The sequence below is a fragment of the Choristoneura fumiferana genome, chromosome 3 (assembly GCF_025370935.1).
Source record: "Choristoneura fumiferana chromosome 3, NRCan_CFum_1, whole genome shotgun sequence".
Lineage (NCBI taxonomy): Eukaryota > Metazoa > Arthropoda > Insecta > Lepidoptera > Tortricidae > Choristoneura > Choristoneura fumiferana.
Window position 1 is genome coordinate 9,752,409 of NC_133474.1, and position 12,624 is coordinate 9,765,032.

General features: G+C 35.2%; 1 protein-coding gene across 1 annotated transcript; it reads right to left on the reverse strand.

Annotated features, from left to right (window-relative positions):
- Nucleotides 1-3,126: 3,126 nt before the first annotated feature.
- Nucleotides 3,127-8,650, reverse strand: LOC141426523 (dolichyldiphosphatase 1-like). Its single transcript, XM_074085492.1, has 5 exons — nucleotides 8,421-8,650; nucleotides 8,092-8,192; nucleotides 7,267-7,445; nucleotides 6,409-6,636; nucleotides 3,127-5,873 (listed from the first exon to the last, which is right to left on the reverse strand). The coding sequence occupies exons 1-5, from the start codon at nucleotides 8,515-8,517 to the stop codon at nucleotides 5,741-5,743; spliced, it is 738 nt and encodes a 245-aa protein (XP_073941593.1). The 5' UTR covers nucleotides 8,518-8,650; the 3' UTR covers nucleotides 3,127-5,740.
- Between the last annotated feature and the right edge of the window lie 3,974 nt (nucleotides 8,651-12,624).

A 12,624-nucleotide genomic window follows, 5' to 3' on the forward strand; every position in this document is an offset into this window, starting at 1 on the left:
ACTGTTTCAAGACCTGTAGATAACTTTTTGACTTTGAAAAGATAATATCTTTCGAATGTAATGTCCGATTTGAATAATTCAATAAGTTATCTACAGATCTTGAAACCGTCTTGAACATAAAATTATTTATTTGGATAAGGATCACTACAAAGGTATGGATAACATGGTTTGGTGTTAGTCGGCGTTTCTGTCAACTTTTTAAATGTAAAAAAGTAGTTAGTGACATATCTACAATGGTTGGACATATCAACATAATTATGGTATCGCGAAGTTTTCTGTAGATATTGATATATTCTTTAATATCGTAGAATATATTTGTTCTATCATAAAATCAAAAGTTTCCACAGCGCATGCGATGAAAGATGTTTTATGACAACTTTTTTTACACTTTGAGTTACATTATTGAAGTTTTATGTACGGAACCCTTATTTTTTCTGATAATAAATATAGCCTATGGCACTTTGGAATAATTTAGCATCCTAATAGTGAATTTTAAAAATCGGTCTAGTAGCTTTTGAGCTAATTCGTAACAAACATCCAAAAATACAAATCTTTCCTCTTTATAATATTTTGTATATTAGTATAGATATAGATTTGCTCCAGTATAAAATGGGTCTATATCGAATGGTCGAAAATTTTTAGTCATACGTAATGTAATGTTTGACATCTCTTTTTTTCTCTGAAACCTTATACATGCATGATGCCCATTTAAAAATTTATGAAAAATGTACGGTTTCAGCAGAAAAAAAATGTATGGCTAACAATAATTATGACAAACATTACATTATTACTTATGAAATTATGGCAGTCGACAGGATCCCGTATAAAATACTTCTCAAAGAATAGGTCGAATTGTCGTGTAGTCATCCTGTAGATTAAACCGTTACATTTACATCCAATAACATGAGTTTTTCATTGCTAAATTAATTGGAAGTAAGAGTGCATAACATCTGGAAGCACCTACGTAAGATACAAACGACATGGCTGAGTAATTTTATTTTGTACACGAAGCTGCCCAAGAACACAGATTAACAACAAAAGTGGGACACGACTGCGTAAAAACAATTCCGATAAATAACAATGTTGAAAACTAACTAAAATAAATTGGAAGTAGATATTGCAAAAACTAAAATTTAATTGTCCGAAAATGTTATGTATTTTTTGGCCGATGACATTATTCCTAATTTTTCACCTATTTACGCACGGATATTTACGTATTTTAATCCAAATAATATGATGTATGAATAACCGCAAAATTGCTAACCTTTTTTCGAAATTAAAAAAAAAGTCCAAACGTGGCACAAAGAATAAATATCGAATAGTTATTATTATTACAGACCGATGATCTGGTCAAAATTGCGGGAAAGGAGTGGATGCGAAAGGCATAATACCGACAAAAACAGCGTGCTCTCCTATAAAGAGGCTACATACACTCAGCGTTGAATAGCAAGGGGCTAAAGAAGAGAGTTATTATTCGACTAATCATTCGGATTGAGAATAAAAGTTAAACGAGAAATGTCGAATAGCGTTTGTCGACCCGAAATTCAGACAAATGTTTTAGTAATTCAAATAAGTAACCAATACAATGTATTCGCGTACAAAAAAAGCAGTGGCTTTTTTGTGTTATCGTCTACGAAAAATAAATTAGAATTATTATTCGTAGGTTATCGTCTAAAAACAAATAAAACATGGTTAAGAACCACCGCTAGAAAACCTGCTTTCAACTAAAAAACCGCATTCAAATGGGGTCACCCGTTTAAGGCTACGGTGCCGGTGACGGTACGGTTTTTTCGCTATCCAAAATAAACGAGTATCAAAATGAAGTTTGCTTAAATATGCTAATTAAACCATGGTGTGGTTTGATTTATTAAAGTATCATGTACTTTCCATAAAAAGATATATATTTGCATTTAAAACTACACATAGAGCAAAAATTACATCAAAATTCGTACATTCACGTATAGGCACTGCATCTGAGTCTAAAATCTATTTAAATTCTTGTACATATTATGCCCACTCGTGTAAGCTCGTCGCTCGTCATTAGAGTAGTACAACACAAAACAGCACATGAACTATTGACTGGTGTTCTAACAAACTATGGGCTTCTTTCTTTTGCCTAGTGTGCAGCTCGGACTAAAACAGCAAATAAAGGTAAGGTGCTACAAACGGCAAAGTGAGGTTGAGGTCGTTAGAGGTATGATTCCGAAGGCGACCGCAAATCGCAACATGCATTTGCTTGGTTACACATATTCAAATATAAGTAAGCAGTAATAAATAGTAGATTTTGAAACAATACCACTCCTTGCAGTCAGGTAACAAGAAAGTATGCTTATTTTATACACCGAGTTAATTACTATAATTTAGAGTCCAATGTTTGTATTTCATTGTTTAATACAACCACAACCATGAAAGGTTCTTTTGACACAAATATTTAAAAGTAAAATTTAAGAGTGCTTATTTTACTATCAAGATTGGTTATACAAAAAAAAACTGTTGACTTATTTCATATACAGAATGATTTCGGGGTCGTGATTCCATTCCAACTATTATTTTCTGACAGTAAATGATTGCGATTTCACCTGCTTATGCTTTAATTTAAACACTAACACTGTCTTATGGGTATTGATTTATTTTAATGTTAAAGTTTTTAACTTAAAATTATGATCACCCTACTTTTTAATATGCAACCTTTTTGAAAACTAACCGTCTTTGTTAGAATACTAAAGCCGAGTTTAGACTTGGATGAAAAATCGTGCAAGTTGCCATTGCGAGGCGGTAAAGCTAACGAGTTTGTAATGGATCGAGCGCCGGAATGTAATGCAACTTAACTTAACTTTTGTTATGACGATAAAAGTTTCTATCTATCTATCTATCTATCTCAACTGGCACGATTTTTCTTGCAAGTGTAAACTTGGCTTAAGAAATTGTGTAATAATGTCACATTACGTCAAAGTCAATCTACATGAAAATAAAGATTCGCGCTGATCGTTCATCCACCATTACCTCTCATATTTCGTTTTCTAGAATTTTTTTATCGTACAACGGCAAAAACTACTAGACACTGGCAAAATTGTCCTCCGATGGACAGAGCCATATTTTTTTAAAGAAACAACAACAACAACAAGATTCGCGCTGTCATCGTTCATCTACCATTACCTCTCATATTTCGTTTTCTAGAATTTTTTTACCGTACAACGGCAAAAACTACTAGACACTGGCAAAATTGTCCTCCGATGGACAGAGCCATATTTTTTTAAAGAAACAACAACAACAAAGATTGAAAGAGGATATAATTTTTTGCGCTGTCATCTTTCATCCACCATTACCTCTCATATTTCGTTTTCTAGAATTTTTTTACCGTACAACGGCAAAAACTACTAGACACTGGCAAAATTGTCCTCCGATGGACAGAGCCATATGTTTTTAAAGAAACAACAACAAGATTGAAAGAGTAGGGTGAACATAATCTCCATTCATTCCAGTTTTTTTTTTTTGGTAGCTGTACAAAACAAACTAAAGCATATAATACCTTTAGTCCTATCCTATTGTGATCATTTGATAAAAGTATGTTTGATGCTCATTCTTTGCTCCACGACCCCGAAATCACCCTGTATAAATCTTAAATTGTCACGTCAATAATGTATATAGTAACTAGATATACTCTTTGTCCCAACACCATTATTTTCTTATGCATTGATAATGGAGGCGGACTATTTAACAACAACAAAATTACTCTACCTTTAGCTAGCCAAATACAGAATTTTAATTGCTCATTATTCTTATGTAAGTGCTAGTTACTGTCTGTACACAGGTCTGGCTAATTTATTGCACGAACATTTGCGTTGCGTAACGCTTTGAAAGTAGAAAAACCGGTTGTCGGATTAAAAATGTTTTACAACTTCTAACTCACGCGGATCGTGCGCAAACCGCTGAATCGCACATTTTCATTTATATATTGACTAGGATCGCATGATCATTTCCAAATGATGACTTGTTTAAGTAAACCACTTATACATTTTTGTAACGTCCAACTGGATAAAAGCAAGTAGTATAGCAGCTACAGTATGTACTACATCAACTTACAATTAGAGTACTAGCTGTTATAGCCTAGCTTGTCAACTACTATACTTACTAACACCAGTCTAACGCGAGTTCTTAAGTTAACAATTTTTGTATTAGTATGAAGCTGCAAAGCAGACTGAGTAAGCATGGTATGATTTATTGTTTTTTAACAACACGAATGAAAGTTATTAAATATTAATATACAGGATGTTTGGTAGCTACGTGCAAAGCTTTAAGGAGGTGATAGCCGAGGTATTTTTGAACATTTTTAGCCATATGTGTCTAAACCGAAATTGAATTTTTTTTTATTGAAAATTTAGATTTTTTTGGAAAATACCCAGAATTTGATTGAATAACACGAGTGAATATTGTCCCAATGAGCGTTAATTTGTAAACAAAATCTTTTATTTCGGATAGTTTAATGTGTATTGGACCAAATAAAATACTTTCTAAGTGTCTTTCTTGCCACAAAAACAAAATGAAGGCATTACTAAAAATGTCTTAGGTTGGTAAAGTCATTTTTCTGTGCCATAAAAAAAAATAAAAAAACCCTTGAAATGTTCAAAAATGTATCTTTTTAAAAGTAAAGGTGTTCTAAGTTCAAAACTTTGATTTTGAATTTAGAACTTTTTTACCAGACTGTAATGGACTTAGGTGTATTGTGTTGTGATGGTATTGTGGAAATTTTTAAACATTTGATTTTTTAATGTAATTTTTTTTTAATATTTAATAAATTTAATTTACTATTCAAATCACATCAAACTGCAGATATTTTTTTTTTACCTTTTTTCCATGTAATTTACTAGTTAAGTACCTTTAACATGAAATTTCAAGACTAGTACATTCTTAGCGAGTGCTCCCTGAGTTTGGTTTTATACCTATTTATCTCTGATTTAGGAAGCAATGTGAATGAGTGATACCTAAAAAGAAAGAACAATAAACAGGCATGTTTTTACAAATGTTTGAACATTTCAAGGTTTATTTTTATTTTTTTATGGCACAGAAAAATGACTGTTCCAACCTAAGAAATTTTTCGTAATGCGTCCATTTTGTTTTAGTGGCTCTTGCCACACACACTTAAAAATTATTTTATTTGGTCCAATACACATTAAACTATCCGAAATAAAAGATTTTGTTTACAAATTAATGCTCATTGAGGCAATATTGACTCGTGACTGTCAAATTCTGGGTATTTTCCTAAAATTTCTAAATTTTCAATTTAAAAAAAATATCCAATTTCGGCTAAGACTTAATATGTGGCTAAAAATGTTCAAAAATACCTCGGCTATCACCCCCTTAAAGCTTTGCACGTAGCTACCAAACACCCTGTATATACATACATTTTATGATATATGTATATCTACTGTTAATAAGCAGCAAAGAGTGTCACGTCCTTTAGAGTAAAGATGAAAACCGTATAAAATCATGATACATACAAACATTATTTTCTTAATTCAACACTGGCGCAAGAACAGTTTTTTTTTTTAAGTTTACCCATAGCCAGAGGTCAAAGCCCACGTGAGACGGGGAAGCGCTGCCGCTAGTAGGGTAGCAGGGAGCGTGCGGGCTCGCTGCTGGTGAGGAGCAGGCCGCCCAGCAGCGCGAGCGCGGCGGCGGCGGCGGCCAGCAGGCGTCACGCGCGCGGGCGCGGCCGCGGCCCCGCCCCGCCGGCGTAGCGTCACTGCGCCGGCTTCAGCGCCGCCATCTTGCGGCCGCGGGCGCGCGCCTCTTGCCGCGACGTCGTATACTCGAACCACAACACGTTCGGTATCAGCGTCGTGTCCCGTATCATAAGCATCTCGCACAGTTTTCTGAAATCGATCGTTTATTGCCTTAGCACAGTGGTAATTAAATATGTGAACATATACGACGAGTGACGGCAACAGCTTCATAAGTGCCACAAAATAGTACTCTACCTACATAATATTAATATTTGATCTCAATCGGTACATATAAAAGGCAAAGGCTTATCAGCAAAAATAATGACTCCACAAGAGGGAAAAAACCAGCCAAGAGCGTGTCGGACACGCCTAAGATAGGGTACCGTAGCCGTTACGAAAAAAAAACAAGTACCGACGACCGGATGGCCAAGTTGTTAGAGAACCTGACTACGAAGCTTCAAAATTCTATAATACTGATATCTTCACACAAAAATCCAGGCCTGGCCCCCCTGAAAAATAACCCTAGATACGCCAATGGGGGCTCCTATTTTAATGAAACACCACTAATTTTTTAGTGGACAGACTCAATTGTATGAATGCAGTTTATGATAACTTTAGTGAATCTGAAATTGTACAAAGGCTAAAGTTTTACAATAGTGTCCATACCTGTATTTCTGATACTTACAATGATACCAAATGCGGAAATAGTGGTGTGAAAACTCTATGCACCACAGCAAACCACAAAGTGGCAAACAAGAAGCCCACAATCCCTCCAACTATGACCTGAGATGAGGTGTGGTAGTGCAGATACACCCTGCCCACACTCACTAGGACGGCTAGAGTCAGGCAGCCACTGACAATGATCATTCTCCATAATGCTGATATTATGCTATTATTATTAATGTGGTGCAATCTGAAAAATATACAGTAAGAAAATATACAATTACAAATATAGGTACTCAGCGGCACAAAATTTGGCCCACCCTTCATACAAAATTACCAATTCTGCATACATTTGAGGGCCAGATTTTTTGCCGCTCAGTATATTTTATTTCAGACTTTGAATCCATAGTGTTAGTAATATTAGAGTAGTATAATATTTTTACAGTTTTCAGTCAAAGTTAAAGCACCTAGTTATTTAATTTTCAACACTTGCAACTTTATCATGGAAAGACTGGAGATATTTCAAGTGGATTTGATGAATGCAACTGTACTTAAAATTTCAATGATGGCAATCAAAGTATGACAAATGTGGACTATACAGAATTTTACCATAATAGCGTTTTCTAATATAAATTAGTCATTGCAAAAAGCTTGATATAAAATGTAGAAGTATGTATGTAAAGTAAAGTATGTACATAAACTATTGTAAAAATAAATAACCAAACATAATTGACAAATCTTGAGATACATGTACAAAGGCGAACTATCCCTTTATGGGATCTCTACTAGTCAACTTTTGTGTGGATGTGAGGAGCTATCAGGCAGGAACAGAGAAAAAGAGTGTTTAAGTAAAAAATTGAGGATTATGTATGATACATACCTTATAACAACAAAATACAGGACATATATACTGAAGAACCAAACAAATTGAGCATGTGATGATGGCATTCCATATTCATTGTAAAGGTGCCCTCTGGCAAGTGGTCTTGCTTCACATATTATGTGTTTCAGTATTATATTGATAACCTCATTTACCAATGTGCCCATAAAGAATGCAATCTGAAACAAATTTATTTGATGCAATGAAACTAAGGGCTCTTCTCAAAGCCATTAAAGAATGTTTTGGTAGTTAAATGCTTAGTGACCATTTTCCTTAAATCTAATTTTTAATTTTTATAGTACTAAAACTATTTTAAGATTTCATTGTTTTAGAGGGCCACCGAAAATAATAATTGTAATAAATATTTAAAACTCAAAAAGTTCCAAGTTTGTTGATTTGTTTCATTGTAGTTAATAAAAGAAAGTAAATGGTAGAGAGAATTTAAATAAGCCTAAAAAGTTACTACTCAATAATAGATATGTTGTTGACTAAATAAAAAACATATAATTGGCAGCATAAATGCTTTAAATATCACCTTCACTATTTTTCCTATCAGTGGTCGAAAACTAGCTCACACTAGGACGAAAACCAGATTTTGTGGATGAAAACTAGCAAAAACCCTACTTTTGTAAAACATATTTTTTATATAAAAATCCATGGGAGTAATTTATTGTCGTCATATTAATCTAAAGTAAACTATATACACTATATATATATACACACTAAAAAAAATGAAGCATTTTAGTAAGGGTACTTCAAGGTATTAATTTCGCATCACAAAGTTGGCAACTGATAATTTATCCATATCCAGAGATTACAACTTACGGTATGAAGATCTCGTCGGAATAAAACTAGCGCCACAAACCCGGCACCGATTCCAAACGGCGACAGGCTAATGAGGGCAAAGAATTTTCCGATCCAGTCACCTAAAAAAGTCAAACGACGTAATTTTATTGCTGTGGCCGTAAAAAGAAGCCGTTAAAATTGCTTTATTATCTCTGTCATTAACAAAATCAGCAAATATTCATGCATGAGTTAGCTCAGTTAGCCAACTCCCATTACATCACCAACATAGGAAATAAGTAGACCAACAGATATTTAATCACATGGGGTCCCCATGGAAGGTAAATAATACGGTAAATGTTAATACACACCCTTTGGATATTCAACCAAAGTGAGAGCAAGTGGTTGCCACTCAACCTCGCCATTATGACGAATAGCGTCGTTTACAGATGAAACTTTCTCCTCCATATTGTTACGCCTACTTTTACACTACAATAAAGACATAAAACATTATAGGTTTTGCATCTTTTTTGTTATAATTTAAATATTATTAGATATGCGGTACGCGGTATAATATCGCCACAGATTGACAGACAATTTCACTTGACATTTCTTTTTTTACCTATGGCTTCAAATTTCAAGACCAAGATTATTTTTCCAATCAGCCGACTTAAAACGCGTTCACACTCAAATTTAAAAAAAAACAAAAACCTAGCCATAAAGGATAATATACCGACAGGGCTACTACGAAACTCGAAGTTCGTATCGTAATCGTACCGTTCCTCTCGCTCTCGTATTAAATAGTGTAAAGGGCTGTTTCACCATCCATTGTTTAGTGTTAACTGGCGGTTAAATGTGATGCCGTCTCCGTCTATTCGAACAAAACAAATAGAGACGGCAGCACATTTAACCGTCAGTTAACACTAATCATTGGATGGTGAAACAGCCCCTAAGTGTCAGAGGGACCGCACGACACGAAACCGGTTTTCGTAGTAGCCCTGCTGTTTCTGCAGGCAACTACGAAACTCGAAACTCGAAGTTCGTGTCGTGCGGTGCCTCTGACACTTAAACTATTTAATACGAGAGCGAGAGGGAAGGTACGATACGAACTTCGAGTTTAGAGTTTCGTAGTAGCCCTGCTGAATCACATATCACATTAGCTCTATTCCAGTGTTGCCACCTCAGATATTTTTTTAACCCTAACGCTACGCAAAATTACCCTATGAAAAAAATAGTATTTATTTATTCAAAGAGGAAGGAGTATTTATGTTTTTTTTACCCTAAAAATGTTTAAAATAAAAACAAAGCAAATAGAGAAAAACTTATAAATGCTAATTATTAATAAACTAATAGCTAAACTACTACACCGCTTCGAAACATTCTTGGAATGCATCTATAACGTCAGGTGCAGTATTTTTTCCTTGAAATCGTACATTTTATTCGAAAACTTATCCTAAATAATACCTTAAAACAATTTCTACCCCAAAAATACCATAGTAAACGCGTAAAAATACCCTAAATTTAGGGTAAATTACCCTAAGGTGAGGACACCTATTCCTCGGCCTACCACCGAACCGACCACACCACAGGCAATTACAACTATTACAAACTAGGGCTTGTTAACGTTACCAAATTCACACTATAAGTAACGTTAAATAACGGTAAAAATCATACATATACCTAGTACCGGTAAAAAAATATAACGTTAAATGGTAACTTAACATATAGTAACGTTACCTGATTAACGTTATTTTTACCGGTAAATTTACTTTACATTGTAGGGCTAGTTAACGTTACCCAATTCACATTATTATAACGATACCGAAGTAACATTTCGGTAATATTTGCTATGCTACCGAGTGTTGCCAATTTAGCGACTGTCGCTAGAACTAGCGATTTTTGCTTAAGTGTTAGCGACCAAAAAAGGTTTTGACGACAAAAATGGTTTAGCGACTTATCTGGCGACTTTTTAACCGACTTCAAAAAAGGAGGAGGTTCTATGCTCCAATGTTAGTATTTTTTTATGTATGTTCGCCGATTACTCAGTCAATTGTGGATCGATTTTCAAAATTCTTTTTTTATTCGAAAGGATAGTCTTCTGAGGTGGTCCCATTGTCACCAAGTCAAGATCTGATGATAGGATCTTAGGGAAATCGAGGGCAAACCTCAAATTTTAAAGGCACACCTATGGCGATTTTGGCATTTTTAGCATTAAAATAAGCATTTACATTCAGAAAGTATCATTTAGTAACTCGGACCTGATGAAGAAGACCGTGATGACCAATGGAACTCATCAAAGCTAAGTAATGCTCGCTCGTCTATAAACGATCATGATGAATATACCTAGATAAGCGACTAAGAAGGAGCTTTAAGTTAATGATTCTTTCGAACTGATCTGATGCAGAAGCCGGAAGGTAGGCAACGGAACTCTGTTATGAAACAACGTACCTAAGCCGTGTTTGGGCTTAATGGAATCGTTGTGAGATGTTCTTTGGCTACAAATCACTAAAATGTGAGAAATAAAGAAAAATTATAACAAAAAAGAAAAACGAACTCCAAAAAAATAAAAAAATAACGGAAAATGGAACCGACTACAAATCCCTTGAAAATATTTTTTTAGGTACAGTCACCAGCATTAATATCTGCTACAGCGGAGTGTGCAAAAATATCTGACACGTCCTTCCGGCCCTAGAAATAGAGTCGTATCAGATATTTATGCAGACTTGTTGTGTCGGATATCGGGGCTGGTGACTGTACCTAGTAGCTCGAAGTCGGTGACTCAGCACGACCGAGCAAGATGGAACTCATAGTATGTAGGTGAGGTAGACGACTATTGTTTCATTCCTGCAGGGCTACTACGAAACCCGAAACTCGAACTTCGTGTCGTGGGGTCCCTCTGACACTTATACTATTTAATACGAGAGCGAGCGAGAGGGACGGTATGATACGAACTTCGATTTTCGAGTTTCGTAGTAGCCCCGCACAGTTGTGTTTCGACCGCGCGTTGATTACATTACAACGCCACGCAATGACAAAGTTTTCGGCGAAACTGCAAATGACAGCAGATCCACTCTTAAAAAGGATGGAGTGTCGTATTTTAAGTTTCCTTTAAATTTACGAAATTGCATAACTATCTTGATGTTTTTTTAGCATTTTGCTAAAAATTTACATTTCAATTGCTAAAACAAAATATGCTCGCCCCGTGTTCCTATATGTCTTTTTCGCACCTTAATCAAACTCTCGAGAACAAAAGAGACAGTCTAGCTTCCGCGGAGTGGAGAAAGTTGTGGACTTGAATACTCTATTTTTTATTTTAATGTTGAACGTAATTATTAATAACTTAATTTAACTTTTTTTTTATTATTTTCATTTTATAATTGCTGTGTTCTAAATTATTATTGAGATAGGATACTATATTAATTTTGTCTGGCTTTTTTTTAACATTAATACATTGACAACATGAAGTTAAACATAAACGAATATGAAATATGTTGTATTATAGCAAAAAAAAAAATGGTTTTTATTTATTTCATTTATTACTAAATTTAGTTATTTGACACATACAGGTTCGTATTTTAAATATTTTTTTTGATTATTTTAGTTTTCCACGGAATCCTATACGGTGTTCTGAATTGACAGCGATTATAGCAAGAGACCGAGGTGAAGATTTTTACAAGTCAAGTAAAGGGTCCGTTATGTGTTCCGATTAGGGCGTCCAGTCTCGGAAATATTTTTGAGTCTCGGGCGGGACTGAGACGAGACTTTATCTTCAGTCCCGGGAGTATCGAAATTTCGAGACTTTCGAGACAACGACAAATCCTTTTGGGTGGTCCGAATCTGAAGTCATAGTCGTCGTAGTTGCAGTTAAAGAAGTACTTAGTGGGAGAAGAGCGGGCGACTTCAAATATAACGAAAAAAGAAATTAAAATAAAGTTTATTAAATTATCAGAACACTACCATCCTAATTCAAAAGGATGCATGTTCAAAAATGTAATTTCATTTAATTACACTTCGATATGTCGGCGGCCGATCGTAAAATCCGCCAGGTCACGAAATTCCTAGGCATATCGTGAAATGCCGCCATTTCATGAATTGGCTAAGGGACATCCGCCATATCGTTCAAAACTCACCGTTTAGCGATTTGCCTAGTGACGTTTAGGCAGATCATGAAATCCCTAGGCATATCATGAAGCGCCGCCATTTCATGATTTGGCCAGTTTAGGCAGATCATGAAATTCCTAGGCATATCATGAAACGCCGCCATATCGGTTCTGGCACTTCGCCGGCCGCTACCGCGGCACGCTCGCTTCGCTCGCTCGGCTCGTGCGTCGTGATCACAATTAATACTAACCACTCCTCGCTTCGCTCGTCGTACCTAAATTTTTCTATATAAATAAATAACAACTAGTGAATACTTTATTTATCAACTAAATACTAACCTCTAAAATACGGGCAGACGTCCATGGTTTTTTCATATTATGCACAGAATCCGTTTGATTCACATAAAAAGAACGGAGCTGATGTTCAAAAGCTTCTTTTGCACTTCTATTTTGAATTCAATCACTAGTTTCGGTT

Bases quoted from the DNA above. Each gene is read 5' to 3' on its own strand.
- LOC141426523 (XM_074085492.1), bottom strand. From the start codon at position 8,517: ATGGAGGAGAAAGTTTCATCTGTAAACGACGCTATTCGTCATAATGGC. The intron at 8,193-8,420 runs GTGTGTATTAAC...TGACTTTTTTAG, and splicing joins TTTGGTTGAATATCCAAAGG to GTGACTGGATCGGAAAATTC. The intron at 6,637-7,266 runs GTATGTATCATA...TATATTTTTCAG, and splicing joins CTGTATTTTGTTGTTATAAG to ATTGCACCACATTAATAATA.